General features: G+C 32.6%; 1 protein-coding gene across 3 annotated transcripts in view; it reads right to left on the reverse strand.

The window, feature by feature from the left end:
• Window positions 1-857: 857 nt before the first annotated feature.
• LOC143233862 (dual oxidase-like) overlaps window positions 858-27,228 on the reverse strand; it is an 86,669-nt gene continuing 60,298 nt past the window's right edge. For 2 of the 3 annotated variants that reach the window (XM_076470668.1, XM_076470667.1), the window contains 23 exons: window positions 25,618-25,696; window positions 25,090-25,186; window positions 20,786-20,958; window positions 19,470-19,645; window positions 18,637-18,755; window positions 17,565-17,702; window positions 14,572-14,676; window positions 14,252-14,457; window positions 13,415-13,600; window positions 12,648-12,870; window positions 10,061-10,333; window positions 9,297-9,339; window positions 8,636-8,799; window positions 7,932-8,162; window positions 7,693-7,786; window positions 6,272-6,321; window positions 5,543-5,703; window positions 5,083-5,203; window positions 4,546-4,775; window positions 3,753-3,917; window positions 3,399-3,554; window positions 2,797-2,925; window positions 858-2,211 (listed from right to left, as the gene is read on the reverse strand). In XM_076470668.1, the coding sequence (XP_076326783.1) occupies window positions 2,086-2,211; window positions 2,797-2,925; window positions 3,399-3,554; window positions 3,753-3,917; window positions 4,546-4,775; window positions 5,083-5,203; window positions 5,543-5,703; window positions 6,272-6,321; window positions 7,693-7,786; window positions 7,932-8,162; window positions 8,636-8,799; window positions 9,297-9,339; window positions 10,061-10,333; window positions 12,648-12,870; window positions 13,415-13,600; window positions 14,252-14,457; window positions 14,572-14,676; window positions 17,565-17,702; window positions 18,637-18,755; window positions 19,470-19,645; window positions 20,786-20,958; window positions 25,090-25,186; window positions 25,618-25,696 (3,445 nt within the window). In that variant the 3' untranslated portion in view covers window positions 858-2,085. The remainder of the gene's footprint in view (window positions 2,212-2,796; window positions 2,926-3,398; window positions 3,555-3,752; window positions 3,918-4,545; window positions 4,776-5,082; window positions 5,204-5,542; window positions 5,704-6,271; window positions 6,322-7,692; window positions 7,787-7,931; window positions 8,163-8,635; window positions 8,800-9,296; window positions 9,340-10,060; window positions 10,334-12,647; window positions 12,871-13,414; window positions 13,601-14,251; window positions 14,458-14,571; window positions 14,677-17,564; window positions 17,703-18,636; window positions 18,756-19,469; window positions 19,646-20,785; window positions 20,959-25,089; window positions 25,187-25,617; window positions 25,697-27,228) is intronic. The other variant, XM_076470669.1, reaches the window with a different exon arrangement.

Here is a 27,228-nt window from a genome sequence, read left to right on the forward strand (position 1 = left end):
AAAAACTGAGCTATTGGAAGAGTGGTTGGGATGTTTTATTGGAACGTCGACCTGGTGCATTATTACTACAACGGAACATGCTTGTAATGAATGCATTTCGTGGCCATCTCTCCGATAAAATCAAGAGAAGGTTAAGAAACAAAAACAGTGGTCTGGGTATAATTCTTTTCAGAATAACAAGTCAGTTACAACCTCTTGATGTGTCCATTAACAAGTCATTCAAAGATCGTATCTTTGAGCATTATGATGCTTGGCTGAATTAAGACAATCATGCTTTGATACCAAGTAGTAAAATAAGAAGGGCATCGACAATAGCAGCATGGATTTCAAAAGCTTGAAAAGAAGTGTTGGATAACATTAGAAAATCATTTTTAAAATGTTTATTCAATGAAAAAGATTGAACGCAAGATGACATTTTTTGGGATAATAGTGAATCAAGAGATGAAGATGCTTTAACTTCAGAAAGTAACAGAGTCAGAGGAAACATCGGAGTAACATTTTGATTTAAATAAAGAAATCAGGAAGAAACATTATTGTAATGAAAGTTTTAAATTTCCTGTATATTTTATATATTTGTTATTATATTTAATTAACATTTTTGATTCATTAAACTCTTAAAACGTATTTACTCCTTTCTAATCAGCATCCAAATTTGTTTTTCTCCGAAAATCCCTTTTTAAAAGTGATGTGCATCTTTAATTATAGGTCGTCTTAAATACAGTATAAAATATCAGACTTATGAAGTAGGAGAATGAACAGCGAGAAGTAACGTTCAAGAATAAAATATCGTATATAAAAACGGTTTACTTGACTACAAATAAAAACTGAAATTATGATGAAGTAAAAGTAATTAATTATTTCGTAATAAATTTTTATTAATAAAATTGACTATGAGCACCCAAAACATAAGTACAATTTCATTTGAGAGACAATATCCAAAACTCTTACAATTAATTATTCTAAACGTTACTGGAAATGGCCTTAAGCCCTATTGTTCGTTTTCCCTCAATAATCTAGATGTACATACAATGCTTGAAATAATAATCCGTCTTCACTAAGCTACTAATGAGAAATTGAACAGGTCAAAAGGTTAGAAACTAATAAATATCATACACAGGTGTCACTGTAGACCTCACCTACTTAATCACAGTGTTCATGACATCTGGAGTAACGTTATAACTGCAGTTCAACAAAATGTGTTGACTCAACGCTCACTCCTGTAAACTGCAGGTAAGCATACTTGATTTTCTAAGAAAATTAACAGAAGACACTGCACAAAAAACAAGTGTGTGTATGTGTTAAAAACTTGCAATTAAAAAAGTATTTTTAGAATTTCAAATATTGCTTTATGGACGACAAAATTTGAAATACATATATTTTACAGGCACTCGACATTTCTTTGCATAATCATTTAAATAAATTTTATTTACTAACCATATCACATTAAAATGTACACCCTAAATTTTCTTTTTCTGAGTTTGTATTTAAAATATAATGTTTATGACTTATTATAAAGACAACACGAATTGGAAAACCAAACCAAACAGTTCTCTCGTGGAAATAACTTTTATAAAATGAAGAGTATACGATGAAAACTATACGGACATTAGTTAAGTAAGAGACACGGTTGTGGTGAAATTTATGTCAGTTACGTACTAGATCTTATAAATTCTAAAACAACCGCGCCTTGTTTTCGTTGTCATATATACCGAAATTTCAAACTAAAACTTTCTGAGCTTGTCACATTTATTGAAGACCTTAAATTAAACTAGACCTTGCAATTACTACATAAGGCTAAAACACTTAAAAGAATATGTACAGAGATTGGCCTAATTTCCCTATCACTTGGCAACAAAGTTACTCGTTTTGCTTGATTGTTCTGCTTGCTTTTATTATACCATTTATTTCTACGTTATATTTGTTGTTTATAGTACTTTAACTCGTCGATAACTAGGAATGGACACAAAAGGTATTAAATCCCCTCCCCTAACTTCCACATTCTTTAACACAGAGTTCAACATTTATGAAGGACCTGCTGTAACTAGTGGTCATCAAATACACTGTTCCCCGAAATATAGAAGACATCTAAAAGTTCTCGAAGTGGTGCAAGAAATACGGCAACTTGCGAGACTTGTTGACTGTTTCTATGGAGTTGTTGATTGTTTTCGTTAGTGCTGTGGGTCCACAGCTAAACACACCAATTTTGCTTACCTGTAAATAGATACAAAACTTAGTTGAGTCTGTTTATACAAATGCTACTTAATCATCATGATTGTGGTTAGAACCTTCAATAAATCATTCTTGTGTAAATTGCTGAACAAAAAAACGTCTTGAAGGGCTACTTGAAAACCTAAAGTCGTAAATAATATGTAAATATGTGACATTTAAATATTAATTATAACACTTTGTGAATCGTGACGTATCTTACAACTTGTTTGTAAATAACAAGTGCTTACTAACGTTTCAGAAATAACAGAACAAAATACCCAACATTAACATTAGCGTACAAAAAAACTTAAGAAAGCGCAACTTCTATAAAGTCCAAGTACTTACAGACTGGTATTTATTCACCTAAGCAAGAGTAAAGTTTCTTTATATAGAATCGAGATTGATTCGCAAGCTGTTGTTAAGCACACAGCTATGCAAGATAGTATCTATGGTCTGGTTACCGCGGTTATTGAGACACGATTATTTTAGTATAAAAGCCCTTAGACTTTCCGCTGTGACATCGAGGAGAGCACGTAGGCATTCATGCAGTTTTCTTCAGAGAAGAGAAGAGTATGTCTATTTACTTACGTAGGAATGCTGTTTTTGAACGAATTTGAGGAAAGCTGTCATATCAGGTCGACCAAAATGGTTGATTGCCTTCAAGCCAGTGAACATACTGCAGTTGGAAATCCGTTGGAAGTGATTCTCACAAATGTACTACAAGATAAACAATTTCATTTGCATCTGACCAAATTAGCAAGAGATACATTTAAAAGGAGTAAAAGATAAAATGATACACATTATTACTTGCATAACATGAAAGAATGAATGAGAAGAAACACACAGTTTGGAACATACCAATATAAATATGATAATAAAAGTTACAGTGATGGTGGTAAATTGAAGTGTATACAATAATAATAGAAACGTATGATAAAAATCACACTCGCAAATCATTATTCATGAAGAAAATATTTTAAATACACCTTTAATTACAACCGTTTACATTTAATAAAGGTTTCTTAACGGATAGATAGCAAAATTTGTGAAAAAAAAATACTACTTGCTAGTCACAAATATTTCAAAACTATAAAGGAATCTTTACTAAAACACTTCCGCTAATTCCTTGCGTATTGAAACAGTATATGAAAACATCACTATCTGCTGTTAGATGAGATAGAACCACTTACCAACATAGTTGTTCTTAAATCGAATTTGTGGAAAAACTGGGTAATGAAGATGTGAATCTCCAAAACGTTAGTTACGTCTTTTCTCTCAACATCCCTGAGGACATCAATAAACCACTCAAAGTGACGGTGGGATGGACAGATCCATAAGAAGTAAACCTTTAAAAGTTAAACCAGTTAACCTGGTCAGTAGAACTATTTTACTTAGGCATTTTTTAAAATAAGTTGACAGTTGTTTTTTATTTACAAATGAGGCTAAGTAATCAGTAAATAGACCTAAAATAAAACTAAATTCTTGTTAATTAGCATTTACCTTATAATTTGATTAAAATTTTGTTGTTGTTTTTTTATGTTTACCTTTTTGCACGCTACTCCGGAATATCTATTGGTGGACGTGCCAAAGACGAGATCGTTCAAGATGGAGGCATAAGGTGTGACCCCAATTCCTCCACCCACCATAATTGCTATTTCGAACTTGTACCAATCTTGATTGCCTCCGCCAAACGGTCCCTCCAGTCGAATCTTGATGTGAAAAGGAAGTTGGAAACAAATTTTCAATTCAAAACTGTCAAGAGTTCATAAAATATACATCATTGATCGTATGCCCGTAGGAGTTGAGTGAAACACTAAAAGTAACAAGTGTATAAGAGTTGACTAAAACATTGCTAACTCAATTAGTTCATGAAGGGGGGAAAACAATGCACAGTATGATATATCATTAACTTTCCATGGGAATCATGAGTAACGATAATAGTTGTGATACTGTGGGGTAAATCATGTCAGAAAACATGACAATCGCTGCTTGCAACCGTATAAGAAAGTAATTAAGTGTACAGTGAATAACATACGTTTTATGAATGTGCAACATGTGGTACAGATGAAGGAGGAACATTTGACCTAATGACGTATTATTCATATACTTGCATATTCATGTATGGCAATTTCTCTAGCAACAAGTAAAGTTTAATGAATGGTACCAAAAAACAACTAACCCTTGTTAAACTAGTTCCTTTGAGAAACCGACGTTTCATCATCAATAGATCATTTTTTTTCGAATTGTAGTTTTCTATTTATTTCATTGTGAAGTAATTACATTGGCTTTTACTTCTCATAACTTATATTCAATTATGAAATAATTATATACAAGTACCTTAGGAAGCGAGGCATCATTTAGGTTACTTGGATCAAAATAATTTCTTAATTTCCATGTCCAGGGACCTTGAGCCTTCACGTGCACTGACAAAGAGTTCTGATGAGGGGCAGAAGTCAGTGTTAGTGAGTGGAACTCGTTAGGCCTAAAACCCGTGCATCCAAGTCGGACCCATTGACCAGATAGGTATTTAAAATTAGGCGGTCTGGAAAACTTTACCTTGGTTACGTCTGGAAAAAAAGCAATAAAATAAAACTTAAGCTAATCACAGTTATTAACAAGAACGATATTATTGTTTGAATTAAACTTTTAAAGTGTGTGGTAACTAGAATGAGGCGAGAAACAGTCTCCTTGTAAGTGAGCAGAAACTAGTGACAATGTTTTAGTACTACACAAATTAGCAATTTTATGGAGTTGAAATATGAAAGGAATGTAAGCACAAAATGAAAGTCAAATCTGGTTCAATGAAATCAGGTGTATTTACTGTTTCGTAATCTTGAAGAAAAGCTTTGAAAGGAACAAGATAAAACTTCTTACCTGAAGGAAGTAAATCGGTTTCAATGATGTCAAGTTCCATGTACTTGGTCTGAAGACTAACAATTTTATCCAAGATATAAACGATAGCTGGACCAATGAAAAACATCCAGAAACGAGGACTCTAAATTGATACATATAATGAAGTGTTTTTTTCTAAACTGCTTTTAGAATATCGCCAAGTAAGAGTAATTCATACAAGTAATAAAGCATAAATACAATTAGTTTTTATAGATCTACAAGTAATGTGAAACAATATGGCAACAATCTTGTACTTGAAAGGTGAATAATTATGAAGATTAATACTATTTTAGTCGAAATTAAAATTTTATAATACGAACTAATATGTTAACACGTTTTGTAATAACATTCTAAATCAGTTATTAAAAAAAAAAAGCGAGTACTTGCGAGCATTTTATTTATAGTTACATCTCTAGAAAACAAGTTGTTGAGACTTAGTTACCCCAGTGAGTCTTGCTAATCCATGGATAATGCACAAGATGTACAAGAGAATGTACAAGCTATGGGTTCCCCAGAAATACTTGTATGCTTTTTGCCGTATTTTCGGGTGAGCAAAGATAAAAATAATACAAACAATAGCAAACAGGATAACACCAGTGATACCTGAAAAGAAAAAGTGTTTACAAACTAAGGATAAATCTTAAAAGGTAGATTTTTAAGTAGTTAGAATTTAAATATAGGTTTACAAATAACACTTTAATAGGCAAATTTTAAAATATTCATTGAGTAGAGGCAACAAGACCATAGCATATTTTTCAAAATTTTACTGGTTTATAACAGCTCGAAAACATTACTAAATGAAATAAAACAAATATACACCAGATTATTTAGAACTAATTTAATTCATGAGTACGTGTACACATGTACGACAGAATTTGGAGTATGTGCAAAGAAACATGGTATGAAAACATCCTGTTAAAATACATAAAACATTTATTTTAAAAGGCAAGAAATATAATAAATGATTAAATTTCAGTTCCACTTACTTAGTCTTAACAGTATATCAAATAGAAAATCAGAAATTGTTTATAACATTTTCATAGTTATCATTCGTTTGCTAACGTCTAAAAGATGTACATGTATATGAAAAAGTAAAAATCTCCCTCTAACAAAGATAATGTAATGTCGCAAGTTGTTGTTAAATAAAATGAATTTGTCATGAAAAGCTTACCAGTTATAGTTTGAAAGAGCCAGAATGCTATCGTTGGTTTGAAGTCAGAGCTACACAAATAAAGAAAATATATATTATAAATCTAGTTTTAGTGTGATATAATATTATATAAGCAAACTGTATGCAACAAATAATAAAACCAACAAAAACTATCAAAACAGTCGATTAGTAACTAAGAAAATTAAGTAGGTAAATTAGTAAATAGAAAAGGTTTTGTTCAAAAAATAATTTTATTCACTTAAATGTTTGGTATGAAAGGAATTTGTATTGATTAATGAGGTTTAAAATATTCTTTTGTTTTAATAGAAAACAGTTAAAAAAGGAAAAAAAATTCCGTTTGCAAAACAAAAAGAAAAAATATTTTTAAAATAAATACATGCTCCCTTTTTATCTATCCGATTTAAACCTGTACTAATAAAATACCAGATTAAAATTTCTAGGGAAACAAGATGAATTAAGCTAAAAGTTTAAATTTTAATATAATCAAATTTCTTTCAGTGAACTTAGGGATGTGAATGTTTTTCAGTCAATTAATTATTAATAAATGCTCCATTTCTGTTCTCACGAGTAGACTAGTATTTTGCCTTAAGTTTGTTGTTCTAGTTGTTTCAATCACTAATTTCATTATTACTGACTTTGAATTGTATTTTATTACCTATGATTTTGAGCCCATTTTATCAAACTTTACATGGTTCCAGTTTTCTTGGTTTTATTCCTACTGTACTTTGGTTGTACTCAAACTAAGTCTCAAACTAAGTCTTTAATTAGGACCTACAAGTTTCTCTAAAGTGACATATTTACAGCACAGGAATAGTTTTTATCATGAAAATGTTGAATTATTAAATTTTATTTAGTATGAAATAGGGCTTTATATATTGATCATTTTAATAATGTGTTATTCTTTGGCTGTTTTGTGATACAAATTTTGTTCTCTGGATGTTTTATATTGACAGATCATGGGTCAAAAGCCATACCATCGACTTTATTGGTTTGCATTCAAAATTTTATTGAACTACTGTTTTGTAAGTTTATGCCAAGTGTAGTACCAAATTGTATGCGTGCGTGTTTTTCTTATAGCAAAGCCACATCAGGCTATCTGCTGCACGAGTGGACAGCATCAGATACTTAGGTAACAAAATATCTAACTTATCAATAATTCTGTAGACAGTACAATGAATATTTCAGTAGGGGCCTCTCAGTGGCACAGAGGTATGTATGCTGTCTACACACTCACACTGCTAGAACCAGTGTTTCGGTGCCCGTGGTGGGTAGAGCACATAAATACAACACTACACAATGGGATAATTTCAAATAATCAATTAATCAATCCTTCAGTATAGACCTATGTAGTAGTATCTCTCAAAGTTGCTTTAACTTAAACAACGTTGATAGTCTACCAGAACTAAAAAAATGTCACTTACTCAAACTGCATCTCTTTGGTAAGACAACGTAGATGTTCCACTGGCTGAGTTGATACGTGATAGAAGTTGATACAGTGACCAATAGTATGAACCACTACACAGAAGAATAGAAATAACTATTAGTACAAAAAAGCAGGCTGTCACAAAAAAACCGGAAGTAAAGCAGTAATCACTCTTAGAGTCTTGACGATGTGTAATTATTGTGACATATGTTTGGAAAAAAACATCTGTTTACTTACACGTGAAGAAAAGTGCTGTCATGGCAACAATTTTGTGGAACTGAACGTGGGAATCTAGTGGGATGTATTGGTGGATAGGAAGTTCTCTCAGCTTGGTGATCAGGTTCCGACACATGGTCAGCAGCAGCAGAGAATAACAGAAGGATAAAGAGGCCGCAGCGGCTCGAGTGAATGCAATACCCATACCCATGACATGTCTCAGGTCCATGTGTTCTGTCATATAGGTGTAGACTACAAGGAGATAGGATAAACTCGTTGAAAGGTACAAGGAAAATTTTAAATACATACTGAAAGGAGAATAGAATAAATGCAAAATCATTAATCTTACTATGAACTGAACCACTAAGTATAATCAACACCAAGACAAAACAACATTGTTCTCAAATACATGTTTCCCCATAACCCAGATCATATTTATAACAAATGATTTATAGAGACAATGCTACGCTGTAAATAGTGCAGTTTAGGAGCACATTGAAAATGAAGAAGTAACATTTATAAAATACTTGTTCCATGAAAAAGACCACCTTTATTATTATTATTATTATTTAGATTTGAAAAAGAAACAAAACGAGGCTGAAAACTCGTACATATACAGTAAACACTTAAGTTAGTAAATGAATGCGTTTAAGCTAAAAACACACACACACAGTCTATTATCTATGCACATTCAAATCAAATTACAAAATACAGCAAACACTTACAGATAAACCTTTCCATGAACAAAACCACATTGATGACAAAAAAGACAAAGAGATAGAAAATATGCTGTCTGTTCTCTTCCAGGACTGTAATGAAGTTATTCCACTTCTGTCGGGCCCAGCTTGGCGATTCTTCTGATGGTTGGCTGATTTGAAAACTGGTCATTCTTCAAGAAAAGAATGTACACTTGTTAATACAGTAGATATTTATACAGGTAAAAAAAACGTTTACGATACACAATAAAATTTTGGAAACATTAAAAGTTGACTACATATCATCAGGAGTAATAATTTAGCTGAACATCAGGTTTTTATACAAGAACGGTGAGACTCATTGTAATCTACCGGGGTGACGCGAATACTGCACACACGATATCAATATTTTATTTCTTTATTGTGTAACGTAAACATTGTCTTGTTTGTATTTTTTATAACACTTTGTTGCCCAATGATGCTCACACACACACACACACACACACACACTTTACATTAATAAGTATTCACGTTTAATACAGAATCAAAATTCTATTAATATCCATTACATAGGCAACGCTGAATCTTTTGGAAAGTATTTAAGAAGGATATTTCAAATTTCTAATTTGATATTTTTTCATCTCTAGTCCTTTACTTATAATACGACAAAAAACACAAAAAACAAACTCACCTAGCTACATTAGTGGAGGTATCTAAGAAGTTTTGTTTAGCACCTGTTTAAAAGAAAAGTCCTAGTAAAAACAGTGTATGAAAAAAAAATAAGCGAGCATGTTGGCGTTAAACTTCCAATATTGACCAAGATTTGCAAGCATGATAATTATGGAAAATGAAGTTCATATTTCATATCAAACAAGTTAATCTAATAATATAATTAACTGTGTATAAAAAGTTAAAGCGAAAAACAAAACAAAAAACGTTTATACATTTGATACACTGAAATTAATGGAAATTGCATAACAAGTCTTGTTGTAAGACGACGTACCTAATGGGCACTGGATATTCAGGTATTGCATGACTAACATTATTTCTCCGAAAGCCGCCTGGAAAGTGTTATGTTTTAACAACTCACGCCACTATACAGTAGTATAATATCTGTCATTCAGCCGATACTAAAATGAAGTGACATTAGGGTCGCTGCCATTTGTACTGCGTAACATCAGCAAAATATGAGCACGCCAAGAATCATAATTATCTACAACTGAGACTAGAACACAATGTGGCGTATGAACTACAAAAGCAAGACATAAATACATTTTTATTCTTAATTTGAAACTAAACTTTCGAGAACCCTGCTGAAGTATATCTAGTATACTCTTAACTTTTACACATCAGGTGTTATTAATAATTTAACATAAAAACGACTATTAAGATATCAGTATTATAAAAAATCATATAATGAAGTTTCTTTTGTGGTACAGTCACACAGAACATCACCTTTACAATCCAGTCCAATAGCGATAAAGTCGCCTTTGTATTCTTTCATCATAACTTTAAAATCATCGTAGTTTAACTCTTCGGTGTCTTCCAATCCTGCAGCTGCAAACATCCCACTAATCAGATCCATCACTTGATATTCTGTCATGGAGTTAGTTTTGGCGATGTCTACCAGAGAACGCAGCATTTTTGTCAACTCTCGTTTGTCAATGACTCCATTCCCATCATTGTCACACATATCGAAGAAAATTCGAAGTTTGTCTTCAGTTTTACCTGCATAAGATACAGTAGTTATCGCTGATGATTTACATCCCTTTAAAAACAAACTATGGAAATCAAAAGGTATTAAGTAATTGAAGTCTAATCCTGAAAAATATTTGTCAAAAGTCCGAACTCAGTTTAAATCACTGCTAAGTAACATTCAAATCACTATTTAAACATTTGAGAAGAGCTGTCCTCATTATATTAATATCCTAAATATTCTACAAATAAATATACTCGTTTTAAATTCTACGTGTATGAAAAATGACATTTGTTAATTATTGAAATACAAAATACACGATATGAACAAAAACGTAATAGTTAATGAGATAACGCTATCGTCATCAATATCACTGATTCTAAAATTGGTGATAATTTCCAATACAGACTGAAAACTGTATACAACGCTACATTATAATCAAAGCACGCTCTTAAAGTAAATCAGAATTAGGCATTAACTAATAAGAATAATTAACTTATACGTTAGCCATGAGAAGAGATCACAATGTCATTCATCAAAAACGTAACGATTACAATGCATTATTCTTTGGTAGACTACATTAATTCTTCAGTCGAGCAGTAATCTTAATGCCATGAGGTTTGTGGCATCTTAAGATATTTTGCTTATTCCTTAAACCCATATAATGATTTTATTAATTAATGGATAAAAATTAATGTGCCATTAGAGAAAAAATGATTTTCTTAAAAACAAGTAAAATAAAAGCTGTTTCGTTTCTATTGCAATAACCTGACCCTTGAAAATAAAATTTTCAGCCACATTTATATGTTAAGTAGATATTTCATGCTGTAAATGCGAAACGTTTCAACGCATTTACAATGTAAGGTGGTATTGAAGGATCGTCACAGTTATAATCTGGGTGTAGTTGCAGTAAGAATTACATATCAATAATTGTCAGAGTTAGTATCACACAAAATCATGGAAGTCTAATTACAAACTATTACTAAATACTAGTTAAATTACATCACGTATATCTTAAGGAAATTTCTGTCAGGAGTGGGATACCACACTTACCTTTATAATAAAGAAAAACAGAAATCGAATCGTAAAACTAGGCTTTTTCTAAACATGGGATTAGGCTAATTTAATTAATGTCAAGGTTATAAAAACAAAGTAACCGAATTTCACACATGCAATTGTATTAGTCACTGAGCATAATATAGATGCAAAGTTGCTGGAATATTTAAACACATGCACTAGTAAAACAAAAACGAGGACAACTCACGTTAGTGTGATTTTTCAATGAGCACGTGCCCGATCAAAGTAAAAAGCAAATAAAAAATAAAACGGCAGTAGAAATGAATCCAGTCCAAGACTGACGCTTCAATTTTCGTATTTATAAAACACATTGATAAAAAATTTTTTTTTTACTTTCCCAGTTATTCTTGTACAATAAAGCGTGCGAAATATGTTTGGTAAAAACTTATCTGAATAGGATCTCAATGTAGGATTCATATTCGTGAAAGTTTCCACTTTGACGTTACACACAAAAATACAAGAAAGGATAAGATAAATTACAAAGGAGCTGTCACGTTGTGACAAAAAGCGTTTTTTAATAGTAAATCACAACCGAAAGAAGTTTAAACTTTGCTACGTGAAAATGTTATGTTGATGGTTCGCGATGTGTTAGTGTCCAAATGCTTTCATTGTTTTACCAGACGAATAAGCGGTTCCCATCTGTTACTGTATCACTGATAACAGCGCAGATCATAACCAAACTAATATGTTTTGGTAGTAGAGCAAACCACGTTGGGTTGTCTGCTGTGGCCGTCGCAGGGGATCGATCCTTGGGTTTTAGCGACAACTTGTAGTCGTACCATCGGGGATAAACTTTTCCGTATCCCAGTAAGTGTACGTAAGTTAAAAGTATGTAGTTTATACAATACTGATAAACACGGTGACCCATAAAATGTTCAGAAAATTTTCTACAACTCTTAAGATTTGTTGGAAATCACTTTAATATGTCTTAATAAACAAGTGTATATTTATACATGTTTACATTTATTAAAGTTTCAAAATAAGTAAAAAGCATCGATAATTTGCTTTTCTAGATTAAAAAAAGTATTGACCTTCAGAAAAATGTAAAAACGGTGAAATATCAAGTTGTGCAACGCAAACCAATTTCAGATATTTTTAACCGTCTGTACTTGAAGACTGTTTAATAATAAATAAGGTGTTGCAATACACATTACCATTTAGGGCAATGACTAAACATTCTACACGGTGCAATAAATATTTGTCAATAGTCAAGGTTGCTGAATAATATTAATAGTGCCGACATTCCTAATAATGCGTACATCCGTTTACCTCTAGAGAACAAAACAATGGTATCCAGAAACTCCTGAAAACTGATTCTTCCGTCTTTGTCTTTATCAACACAATTAAACATCTGTTTAACAAACAGCGAGTCCGCTTTCATTCCTAGAGCTTCAGCAAACTCTTTCTTTGACAGCGATGTCCGCATAACCATGATTATGTCATTACCGACATCCTCCAACTTCCGTTTTTCACCTGGTTTTAATCCAAATGTCTATAAAAATGAAAATATACTATATCAGTATTGTAACAAGTTCGTGTAATATTACTTTGGATAAATACACGAGTGTAAAACATATCGAAAACTCCAACGAGTACATACTTTTGTTTTGAACTTCGCACAAAGCTACTCGAGGGCTATCTGTGCTAGCCGTCCCTAATTTAGTAGTGTAAGACTAGAGGGAAGGCAGCTAGTCATCACCACACACCGCCAACTCTTGGGCTACTCTTTTACCAACGGATAGTGGGAATGACCGTAACATTATAACGTCCCCACGGCTGAAAGGGCGAACATGTTTGGCGCGACGGGGATGCGAACCCGCGACCCTCAGATTACGAGTCGCACGCCTTAACACGCTTTGCCATGCCGGGCCTAAGTACATACTTGTACATACAAATGAAGAAATAATTACTAAACCATTTGTAATTTAAAGTCATACTAACGAGCGATTTAATAAACAAAAATTAATCATCTGTATGTTTAGAATGTATTATTTTTACCATGTTTTTAGAAAGATAAGTTTTATCTCTTAACTTACTAGAGCGTATGCTTCCCGGAAGAAATGTTCTAAACGTTTCTGACGCTTTTCCTTCGTTTCTGCGTTAGCCAACATAGCATCTCTGTTTGTCTGAATAACCTCGAGGGTTTTCTTTCGACTCAACAAAAAGTTTTCCAGTTTGTGCAGAAATTTCTTTCTAATTTGTTGATTCTCAAACTGTATTACCTACAAACAATAAAAGGAAAATTAATGTCTTAATGTTCAGCAGTGCGTGAGTATGCATTTTCCATTTTTATTTTAACTGCCAGAATGACCTACAAGCTGTGATAATCTTTATCCATTTATTTATCCCAAAAACTTGCTCATTAGAAATTCATTCAGCCATTATTTAGCAGCAAGATCCTTTTTACAATTAATTCATCTACTATGTATATGTAAAGAATGCTTACTTCTAATAACGCTTACGGTATTTTACAGAATACGTATTACAAGACCTGCATTCTAACGGGATTGTTCACGTGGTAATTTCCATTATAAAGACTTTCCGAGTGCATTGTTCAACTACAAGCGTTAAGAAGCTGACTTTTCATTGTTCGAAATATTTTTGATGGAAAACATTTAAGTAACAGAATACTAATTCATAATGAAAACTGCATTAGCCATACTGAATTAAATGGTTTGAGCATTTTTGAAAGGTGAATTCACTTCTTTTGTCTTTAATAAGAAAGGAACATCCTAGGAATTTTGAAATTAGTATTCAGCAAAATTTAGGTGTTCTTGTTGGTTAAACATTTGCTGTAAATCTGGCGCTACATTCTCATGCAAAGTTGAAAAGCTTGATCTTTTAATGTTTAAATAACGCAGAGATAAACTTACTAGATCATGATCTCTTGGAGACCGTATCAATAACATTGGTTTCAACTGGGTGTCTTGAGTAACTTCTACAATCAATGAGTTGACCTCTTTGAAGTCAATTTTCCTTAGAGTTTCTCCCTTTCGATTTATAGTGTAAACAACCTCATCAGGACCAATCTTCAGTTTAGCAACTCGCTTGTGGTTTTGATGGAGCCATTCTTTGACATCTATACAATAAGATTTATAATGATACTTCCTCCGATACTTAGAGTAAAGGTTTATGTCAAATACACATTAGCATGCTGTTAAGCATAGACAAAGCTAGAGAACAGAAAACTTACAGAGTTTGTCACAGTTCTTGTTGTTGATGTCGCCAATCTTGGACCGCAGCTTACGTCTTCTCCTGTTTTGGAGTTTAATCACCCCATATCCTAGGCCTGCACAAACTGAAAAAAAAAAAAAAAAACATTTGCTGCCAAATCTAAATCTGACCGTTTAGATTTTGTTTATGAATGCAATAAAACATTTTATTGGTCATCTAAGGGTTTATGTTAATAAACACAGTAAACTTTGGGGCCATGATCTGCTAAGGGCAACAGTTTCGATGCAAGATCAGCTCACGCCACCTCATTACTCCAGCAAGGTTCATTCACTCAGGACCGCATCAACAAAACGACAGAGAGTAAGAAGTTATCTACGAGACTATGGTGTCATGAAAACCCATGTTATTCTTTTATTGTTTTTTAGTAGAGACCAGTATCCAAAAAAAGTGTTACATTTAGTAAGTGATTATTTTAATAGATAACATTTCAATGGAGAAAGAAGGCCCCACAGAAATTAAATTGCATAAGGAACTACTGCATGTAGTCTTGCTTCTTTCCCGAATACATTAACTTTAAACATTAATAAATGATTGACATATGGAGTTTTGCAAGATTTGCACATCAACATAAATGTCACCAAAATACTGAAAGCTACAGTTCATTTCTTCGTACTCTTTATACACATTTTAGAAGCATTCATTCTTTTTCATAATGAATGAGAATAGGGACAGAACATTTGGTTTAAGTTAAACCTTTATGCAACAAACACGTCTTACCAAACAAAGGCAATGTAAGTGGAATCCGATCAGGTTTATGGAAAGAAAAATGGTACTGTGAGAGTATTGCAAGTTCTATTATGAAAAACTTTTAAATAAGACATCTGACGACATTTATGCTATAAGATTGACTTCGCATACTTCAACACTAATAATTTCTTAGTTAAATGCAATTAACACTATTTAAACTTTATTTGTTCAATAAAAAAAAAGTTTCCGATACATCGTAAATGGCATTTTGAATGAACGAAGACGCTAAAAAGCCACTAAAACTAATCAATGTTACAGTTCGAAGAAAGAAAAAGTGTGTAATTAAGTATTAGAATCTAGGAACTGCCTATTGCTGTTATTTTTTTATTATAAACAACGCTCACTACATTAATAAAGAATAGAGATTACACAACTGAAAGTTTGCTTAGATCGGAGGTAAATTCTTCTTTTCGATTTTTTTTTTTTTAGATAAGTATTTTGGTTTTCACTAATACGCATGTTGTTGTGGAGCTAAATGTGTATAGGGCAATCTGAAACGGATAACTATATATATATTTTAAGGTTTGAAAGCCGTGGGAATGATTCCAATGTTGTGTGCAAGGTCTGGGGCTATTAGTTACATAGCCCCAGGAAGTAGGGTTTTGATGTAGCTATTACATAGTCAGATGCAAATCAATTGACAGGAAACTAGGGTTACGATAGCACTAAACTTATCAGGATCAATCTTCGTTGAAGCACATTACTTTCAGTAGTAGGTAAATAGTGTCATCTCTTAAACCGGAGAAAACCTAAAACTAACAGATTTATGTTTCTGAAAATATCTTGGGAAGGAAATCGGACATTTAGATAAAAATAAGAGGTAAAATGGAAAAAAATAAATGTCATAAGTCAACAATTAAGAGTTATATATTATACCCTGACTCAATAAATCAAACACAAGGGGAAATTCAAGTTTATGTGGATGGCACGACGTAGTAGCAGGGTCACGATCTGACCTATGTTCTTGTTTCTGCAATGTATACAAATTTCGTATTGTTTCTTCAAAAACTCTTGACTGTGGTGAATAGTATATAATACTTAAATATTCCAAAGCCTAAAAACAGTGCCAGCAAGTCATGTTCCATAAACTTTTGCTGCTAACTAAAGTGAAGGAGTAATAAATAAGCCTTATTAGGCTTGTGTCGTCATGATGTATTTTTAATTTCTTGATTTTTTAAAAAATTATAACGAGTACCTTGTGCTCACCAACAGGAGGGTTTAATAAATTATAATCTATACTTTTACAACAACATTTGCAGATGATCCATTCTGACTGAATTTCGCATGCCTGTGTCGTTGCTATGTTGAAGCACGTGTCAATGTGAGCGAACAATCATTACACGATAGACATTTTGCTAAACAAATGCTGTGTGAGCGAAATATCTGATCAAATTTATGGAAAATAGATAAACAGCAACACTAGCCAACATTATCAAAAACTATTTTCAAAATACAAACAAGATTCAGAAAGATATAACACTGTATAGTTATATGCATAATTTATACAGAAAGTTTTTGTTTGTTTTTTAAAGAGAAAAGCCACTTTAAAAATTAGGATATTAATTTATTTACTTTGCGACGTTTCTAGTAAATGTTGTTTAAACTAGAAACAAGCCTATTGGTTAATGGTGGTTATAGATGACGAATATTTTTGGTGGTTTAGGTTTTAGTGGTTGAGCAATGTATCTGCTCAACTACAATATAATTTATATTTTTTCAAAAACGCTTTCTCAATAACATGTTGATAAGTCTATTTCTGGACCCTATGAATATCGCGTCCTGGCGGTCGCTTGTTATATTAACATAAACGTAATTATAATACTCTAACACATCCTTTGGAAAATAGGTTTCACTGCAAATATAATTGGTTTTCTTCTCGCATCTGGTCATATCTGTTGTATTGTACTTTAAAACATTCAGATAATCGTGTGTAAAAACAATTATCTTTTCCTGAAACTACATGCATGTTATTCGTGTTCTTTGATAAACAAAGTTTGTTCTAAATACTCTTCGAAACAAATTCTCATAATTTATAGGTGCTGCAGAAAAAAAAAAAAACCAACGAAAAACACTACTCTCTTTAGCACAGTTATCGAAAACTACATTCAAAATACAAAACATTAAACATTTTACTCACCAGAATCCCGACACTTAAAGTTTACGTAATTTATAATATTGAATTATAATTTAAGTTATTCTACTTACTTATGGGAATGAAGGCCAGCGTGAGGCAAGAATAGATGTAGGCTACTTCGTTACCATTAAAATAGTCGTATCCAGAAAGAACTATACACGGCTCCAAAACAGTACTGTTTACTTGCATTGGTTGTGGACATGGACTACCTACATTAGAATAAAAGTAAGACAAATAATTACAGTTGAAACTGATAATAGATTCCTTTTGTTATTGCTTTCAGTGCAATTTTCGACGATCTGATAGTCATTAGCACATTAAGACCTTTGAGTAGTTATCATTGGCCTTAATCCCGATTCATTGTTGTTGCTTCACAATCGAAACATTCATCAAATGAAATAAGTCAATGAATTGTGACAAATGTTTAGGCAATTTAGCTTTGATTTTATATATCACTTCATTAAAATGGCGGAAAGACATTACATAACATCACCGAGCAGAAAATAAAATGTCTGTATATTTTAATCTGGCTGGCGCTTAAAGGTCTTTTGAACAGATCAACAGTTATTTCACACTACAACTGACCATTTCAATTTAATGTTTCAATTATTACATAATACCCTAAGCTTTTGAAAAAAACAAAACAAAACAACAGTTGTTCAACGATTATCCTGAACATATTAATTAAGCTTTATTCTGTGTAAAAATTATCTTTCGAGGAATAATATATCTTACGTTATAAAAACAAAATAAACAATGGTATCTAATATGCATTAAGCCTTCAATATCATTATAACTAGTTTATTTCAGAGAGCATTTCTACACTGTCAGAAATCTTAACAATTCAACGAACTTAAATTCCATGGTTTGTTTTTGAATTTCGCGCGATGCTACACGAGGGCTATCTGAGCTAAAGGTCCTATGGAATCTTACATGTTGGCACAGATTCAGCTTAAAATTCCACTTCACTGCATTTTATTATCTGAAAATAACTCCTAATTAGTTGATCAGTTACTTCATAAAACGTTTTGTTTTTTATGGTTTACACATAAAAGATCATCTTTACCTCTCTTAATTCTCTACAAGAAGACTGAAAAACTAGCAAAAGAAAAGCTAAGAAAATTATCTTGAAGTTCATCTAACCTTCCTTCCAAACGAATACATCTTTCTGTATATCTCCAGGCTGAATATCTGTGGCTCTAATTATGATATCATAAAGTCGGAGATTCCGGATTTTTTCGACTTCTTCACTTGTAAAAATCCTAGTTTTTTGTATGCAAGAACATGATACGATTAGTCTTTAAATCATAATTGGATTTACTGTTCAGAAATAAATATTCTATGTTCGGAGTATTCTTGAAGTTAAACATTTGCTATGAAATCTGATTTGATAAATGTTCTTCGAACACATGCATAATAATAATTTACTCTATGATCTATTCGTGGTTCTTGCTTAATAAGAACAAGATTAACATTTTATTTGGATTTTAACCTTAATCTTAAGATGGAGAAATTGATTAACGCTTTAATCATTGCTTTACTTTTAGGTTCACGAGCTCGTTACAGATTTAACTTAAGAGTACGTGGAACGATTAACTGATATACAGAAAATAAAACCAAATTAGCTTGAACTTTGTGATATTGGGGTTAAAAACAGTTATCTACTGCACATCTTTTACATAGGCTGATAACATAAAATTTAACGGCATTTATTCACTAGCCTTGCAAATGTAATATAAAGATTTTACTGCTCATCATAAGACAGTAAATTTCAGTTGATTTATTATACTCACCTAATTCACAAATCTGTAAATAAAAACATTCAGTTAATATCACAAATAGTGTCCGAATTATTCTAATAAAAATTTATTTGCAAAATGTTTCACGTAATTGTGTAGGGTTTAGTACTCATGGCGCAAATTATATTTTCTCAAACTTAAACTGGACTGATTTAAAGATGAACGCGAATTTCTTACCCGTTTCCTTCATATTCGAACCAAAATCTGTCAGCATCTCTAAGCCTTTCAAACTGTTGTTTGATAATTTTTCGAAAGAGTGGACCAGGTCTTCCATCATATGTCTCAAGCATCCCGCCTATATACAAGTCGATGTTGTTTACACTTCCGTACAACTTTGAGAGTTTGTTAAACAGCTGGTTCAAGAGGAAATTACACATTAATTTTACACTAGCAAAATTCGTTGAAGTCAGCATCATATATATAAATAACAAATATCAAGAACGTCACCTAGAGTGTCGTTGGGCTTATTTCAGTGGATCACAGAAAATTTAATTTAATGCTGCAAAACATCTTCCATATTCTTCTTTATAAGCTAGTGTACTTTTCAATGTTTTGAAATGAACTTTGTTGTGGACCATACATTGAACTGCTACAAGGTTAATAGAAGTTGATTTCAGAAACAACCCTCATTTAAAAAAAAAAAATATTGGCGACACCCTGGTACTTACATTTATAAAAGGTGTACAAAAGGTTACAAATGAAATACATATACATACGTTAGACACACACATTTTTAAAACCAAAATATTTCACTTGTCAGTACTATTTCATAAAGCCTTTTTACTTTATTTAGTAACTAAGTATCTTTCATGCACTCCAACTTAATCCATTGCTAATTACTTTGAACTACTAAATACTAAATGTGTGTTTTTTCTAAAGTAATCAGTTTAGTATTGGACTACTATATAAGCAGGTTTTTTTCGATTCTCTGTGAGCTTAAAACCTACACATTCGTTATTTAAATATACTTACATACACGTTTTGTTTAACGAGACACTTGAAACATGTTATATAATTCATTTCACATTATAAAACAATCCACAAGTTAATTTTAATATAAATAAAAATGAACAGACGCGTACACCTATTAAAGAAGCATGAACAAAACATTTTCGTATTTTTTGTATTTATAGCAATAGATGTAATTTAAGTTTGTATATGCATTATTATGAAAGAAAATAATGCATGATTATTACTTAATGTTAAAGAAAATGTCAGAGGTATTTAATGTAAACATTATTCAGTGAAAAGAAATATGCACATGTCTCCTTTACATTAAAACAAGGAACATGAAAATATTGTATAAAAGGATTTTTTTATGGTTATTCATTCTTTTATGAGGTGTTACTTTCATCTCTTCCTCTTTACTATCACATTTTAGAATTTTGTTTAAAATGTACATTTTAAATTTTACATCAAAGGTACAAATGACAACAGTTCTTACATATCTCAGATATAGAAAGTTATTTTTAAAAAACACGCACAAATTTTACCTCTGGTTGTTCACTATAAAATGCCGGGTTAATGTCCGACCAGTTCGACACCATTGGAAGATGGTAACATTTACGAACTCTGTTGTAATCTGGTATTCCATTGTCTCGCCCTCGCATGATGTTCAGTGCTCCTAGATCCATACGAGTGAACTCCATTGGGCCGAATAAGTTATCTATAAATGCAAATGAAAGATGATGGTTCGTCAGATTTTCGTAAAACATTAAGCTGCGCTTGTAAATTTCCAAAAGCATTATCAATTATATTAACTCGCGGTACTACATCATGTGGTTTAAAGAATGACGTTACACATTATGCAGAGTAAGCTCATGAAATTAGTGTTACTTAAAATCCTGGGTTCGATTATACATAGTAGATGGAGCGCAGATAGCGCTAAAACAAGTAGTTTATTTATTCCTTATAGTTTTTTGCTGAAAAAATTAAGGTAAGTTTTTTTACTATGCGATTGTTCAGTTTCTTTTTATCATAATGACGTCCAATGTTTCTAGGTATTTTTTTGTATTTAATTTTTTTTATTTAACGTAACGGTGTTACAGATATGTCTATTGTATACTCTTGTTATGTAAACATTCACAAAAATACACCAAATGATTTAGGAGAGTTTTAAAATGGAATCCATCATCCTAGAACAATTTGACAATCTAAACTGAATATACGAACTGCGTAGTGTAGCAAAGGGAATTGCTACGGGGCAGACAGGCAAACTAGTTTGTAATAATTTTCACTAGCATAGTAGGCTAGTTATTTCTTATTAATTTACTTCATTTATAATTTGGACAACATAATAAATGAAACAATTATATAATTATGAAAATATAATGGATCGAGCATTGTTCGGTGGGAACTCACTTAACAGCTATCCAATTATCAACTGGATCACTATATTTTTGGTTGTATATTTCATTCTATAGATAGCTATGGATGAGGTGAGGGTTTCCCACTATTATAAACTTCTATGGATGAGGTGAGGGTTTCCCACTATTATAAACTTCCAAAACTTCCTATTTTTTCTGCTAGCTTTTAACCCTTTCCGCTCTTCATTTGATTAAAGTTTACTGACGTTTTAAAGTTTTTATATACAGACATTCACACTAGCATTTCCAACAACAAATTCCGAGTACATCAGAAAAATCACATGATAACTCGAGTATTTGTATTCAGAAGTTTCTCTAACCAACGACTGTCTTGTCACATCAATTATGAAAGTGTCTCGATTTCTCATTTCCCCTAAAGAAACTTCTTGTTGTGCGCCATTATTACACCCTACATCGTGACTTTCTGATGAAAAGCGATTACAATGTAATAGCAAGCACAACATAGGAAAAAGAAAGAAACATGTCACCTCTCTTTAAAACCAGCTTCTGTAGCCCTTAGGACACAAAGACAAGATTTCTTTTAACTTGAATTGCATAACAATATTTTTTTAACGAGAGAATCGTGGTCTGCTCACGTCTATGCTTCAGGGTGGTGTGAATTTTGTTTTTATCGGATTGTTTTCTATACGGTTAGAAGTTTCTCATTTTCATATCGTGAGTAGCAGTTTCTGGTATACATCCAGGTTAGTTGCATCAAAGGTAGAAATAGAAACACTTACCGACATTGACTATAAAAAACAAAAAACTGCTAAAGTATAAACAGTGGAGGCCTAAAGAACTGAGTGAAGTTTCCTGTTGTTAGGAAATAAGTTTTAAACAGTTTTGGTAATTGTATCGTGTTACAAGTGTCTAATTGATTTTTCTTCGTTACTATCTGTTGACTTAAAAGTAAGACAAGTAGTCAAGATACAATATAAGTGTATTATTCTGTCGTTTTCTCTCTCTTTCACACACACATCAAGGATTGAATTAATTTTTATCGAGTTCGCAACTTCAGAGGGAATACATAGAAAAAGAAAACGAAAAATACATCTGTGTAGCCCCTTAACCTTTACGAAGAAACTAGCCTCGGATTCGTTCCTTCTCAGCATCCTATAAGACTTTACATACTAAATTCTTAGATGTGTTTGTGTGAATTTCGCGCAAAGCTACACGAGGGCTGTCTGCGCTAGTCGTCCCTAACTTAGCAGTGTAAGACTAACGAAGGAAGCTAGTCAGTCATTACCACCACCGCCAATTTTTGGGCTACTCTTTTACCAACGAATAGGGGATTTAGCTGTGTGTGTGTGGGGGGGGGGCGTTATAATGTCACGGTCAAAGGGCGAGCATGTTTGGTGTGGCGGGGATTCTAACCCGCGACCCTCAGGTTACGAGTCGAGTGCCTTAACCACCTGGCCATTCGGTAAAACGTATAAAGAACATAATTCAGTATTGGATTGTATGTCTAAAGTATTCAGGTACACAAACGGTTCTATTGTATAAATGTTTTGTTTGATAAAGAGTAAACGTTTGTGTTCAATCATCACTTGATACAACATCAATAACTCACTAATAACACACAAAAAAAAGTGTTAAGTAGTTCTCGCCCTAATTATGATTTAAGACAAATGAAACTGATGAAAAACTACACTTCACATTTGTCTAGTTCGCACCGCAGTGTTTGCCGAAAGGACTAGCCGGTAATGGCTTTAGGTAGTATGGTTGCCGTTCTATTTATCATATAACATCTTTACTTTCACTCAGAAGTTCTTAAATAACACTTTAAAAATTCGTTAAAGTGTGCGTTTTACATAATGCAAATCAATACCGACGGTTTTGATTTTCAATTTAAAAGTTATGCTTTAAAATATCTAGGTTATTCCCTGACCCTTTTCTTTAAATGTTAAAAAAACAACTGCTAAAATCGTTTGTTTCACAGTGTATGATTATAAAGTAACCAAACTGTAATAAACGAGTTCCTAGGTTGGCACCTACGACATGTTTCTCATTTCCCTTCTGATAACATCTTACACATGTAGCCAAAATGATTTCATCGTGTCGAACGCAACTCGATTTTTTTTTTTTTAATAGATATAGGTACCTGTAAGCGATGTTTCACATATCGCTCAGGTTTTTCCCGAGGCAAATGCTAAATCGTGTTCGTTATACGATGATACAGGCCTAATGATTGGGCCACTAACCTATTTCTTACGTTTGGTCAGTTCATATTAAATTAACACACGTACACACTAAGGGGCATGATGTAGGTTGATTCACCTATTAGGAAAATACAGTTTCCTCGAACTTACAAACCATTCACCGAAACAAATATATAGTGCCACACATATTTCGACCAAACGTAATAGAAGTATAGTAATAGATACCCGATTAAAGTGGCCACCAGCAGAGGGAGCGCTTGTATTAATTTAGGGGAAATAAAGAGTACGTGCATTCTCATTCATCACTTTCGGTTCGGACTCTTGTGGTTCTTGCTAGAAATAACGAATTAAAAGTCCAGAACAGTGACGAACGTATCCAATGGAATGCGTGCAATACTGTGCCACCTACTATTCACGGGGTGTGGCCAACGTCCATATGACGTCATCTCAATCTTAACGGAACTAAATCGCAAGATGGGTTAGGCTTCTTGTTTTTACAATAGCGACAAAATTATGGTACAAGTTACGGAGAGTCTATTAAGTGTATTACCTTTTTTTATCTTTGAAGTATTTCATAAAGTGTTATACATATAACAACGATTATTAGGAATACCAAAGTAGAACCTAATAGTTGTAACAAAATAGCCAGGTAATTTGAGGGTCGCGGGTTCAAATCCCTGTCACACCAAACATGCTCGCCCTTTCAGCCGTGGGGGCGTTATAATGTTACGGTCAATCTCATTATTCGTTGGTAAAAGAATAGCCCAAGAGTTGGCGGTGTTTGGTGATGACTAGCTGCCTTCCCTCTAGTTTTACACTACTAAATTACGGACGGCTAGCGCAGATAGCACTGGTGTAGCTTTGCGCGAAATTCAAAAACAAAATAAACGTAACAAAACCTTAAATGACTTAGAACAATGTGCAGCTGTACACATTTTATTATAACAAAAACTCCTCGAGTTCAGGTTGGTAAGATAATCCGAGTTTATGGCCTCAGACAGCGTTATATAAATAGAAACTGTGTGGCTAACTCGGTTCATTCGTACTTATTACGAGGGTTACATGCAGGATTAAGATTGAAACATTAAAATGAACCTCGTGCAAAATAGATAACATTAAACAAACATTACAAAGTTTCATGACCGTATAGTGTTCAAGTGGTACATTAAAAATAAATTCAAACAAAAACATTTTTTTCTGGAATACAATATTAATATAACCAGTAACATTCATTATGTTTTAATCAGTATGTACAATAAAAACAACACTCACTTCTTATGTCCGAACACAAAACTAAGTCTTCGCGTTCAGCTATCTGAGATGCCAAACCCAGAAGGACCTCTTCTACTCCAGTTTCCGATAGGATCTCCTTTTGTAAAAACAAACAGGAGAAAATGTATCGATTTCCACGAACAATTAAATTATTACAACATTGTAAAACATCTGAATGAACTCTTGGTGCCTAAATATTAAACCAAGGGTCAATCTTTTAACAAGTTATTCATTTTATACAATGTAAGCTGCTGTTGATGGAATATGTGGCATTTACAATATCCGACATAATATTCAGTGTACCAGATGTTGATTATCATGGAAAATGTGTACAGAACTTCTGATAAACGGAATACAGTGCTGAATGCGATATTAACCAATATCTTCTAAGGTATGCAGAACATTAAAGAGTTAGTCTTTCATAGCTTAGCGACTGTAGGACCAAGTTGTATCTTATGATATAATACTTATTAATCCTTTCAATATCTCCTGTAATGCTATGGTTAATAAAATAGTTGAAAAACTCACATCCGATTCCCACCAACTAGAACATAGACGTATCGCAGGGTAACCATTTTGATTCTTCTTGAAGTTGCACTGAGCGTCCCTGAAAAATCAAATAGTAACTTGACATATCTGTAATGTCTACCATTAAGTTATTGTTCTTGATACGTTCTAACGATTTTAATAGTACCACTTCACACATAATCAGCATTTTTATAATTTGTTGCCTGATAAAATAAAGTCGTCTAAACCATGACACTTTCATACCGTTTCTATTAATGTTGTAAAGACGCTAGAATCCAAGCAGGTCATTAATTAGTAACGGTCAAAACCTGAATGGAAAAGAAAAAAAACTATTCCCGATAACTAGGTCGTAATGGGTATTAAACAGCGATCCGACATGAAGGTTTCATTTTAAGTATATTATTCCTAATTATGAAATGCAGAATTTTCTAAACTAACATGATATAAACTATTGAAATATTAATTAAAATCCTAATATTGTGATCAAAAGGAAGATAAATCAGTCTCAGTGATTATAATTTATGACTTCCAGTTTGCATGACCGCGTTTTCCGGACTATGGGTAGAATAATTAGGTCTAACGTAACTGTCGCTCAGGCGTTTCCACAGTACGTTGAAATGATCACCTGTATAGGTGTAGAGTTAATTCTCTATTCGTGCTTGATTGGTTAAAGGTAAAATCGCCAAGTACCAGTGAAGACATCAGTCCAAGTTAATATTGATAGATTCCATAACATAACCTTAAAGTTTTGTTTCATCACAACCAATAAATGGAAAACAAAACAAAACTGAATAGCCTGTCAGTATTTGGATGTAGAAGTAACTAGTGCTGTTAAACTTGTTTGTACATATCTATTTTAAATTGTATTCAACTAACTATTTGCAAGATATAAAAGCTGAACATTAGGAAGCTGGTCTTTACATATGAGCTGTATCACAAAAAACTTGCTTAATTTCGGATAATTATATAGCTTTAAAAACCTACTTACTCAGAGAACCAAAATTATACACCTAGAAATACAAGTTTTATTCAAAACAGGCTGGACATGGTTTTAAAAACATCCTGGACTACCAATTAGTTTCATTAAAGTTTGACATGCCGATTAAGGATATAGAATAGTGAACACCATCTGCACTGTTTTTGAAAGTGTATCCAGACTTTCGTGAAAACGATTAAAAATTCTAAGTGTAACGTTGGTGAAGTTAAGTTTTCTTAAGACTGGATATTTTAAAAATATAATAATTTTAAACAGGAGACTATGATTACCATGCCTTGTACTTCTTTGAGCTCAAGATACATCGTTTGACAAACGATGACAACTGGTTAAGAAGTATGTGCAAGAAAATACATTTTATTTAATATTAGCCACAAGTTTATTTAGTTCTGTTGAACAACTAGAGTTTAATTAAACACAACGAAACATTCTACAGCGACTTTGTCTTCCTAAGATAAAAAGACGGTGAACAAGATATTTTGGCAAATGTAACCCGACTTAAAATCTCAGAAATGTTTACTTAAGATTTGATTTCTTTAAAAACACAAATACACATGATGTTTAATTATTCAAGTTGAAAGTTAACACTTGCCATGTACGCTACTAAACTAATTTAG

Source organism: Tachypleus tridentatus, chromosome 12, assembly GCF_004210375.1.
Source record: "Tachypleus tridentatus isolate NWPU-2018 chromosome 12, ASM421037v1, whole genome shotgun sequence".
Classification (NCBI taxonomy): Eukaryota; Metazoa; Arthropoda; class Merostomata; order Xiphosura; family Limulidae; genus Tachypleus; species Tachypleus tridentatus.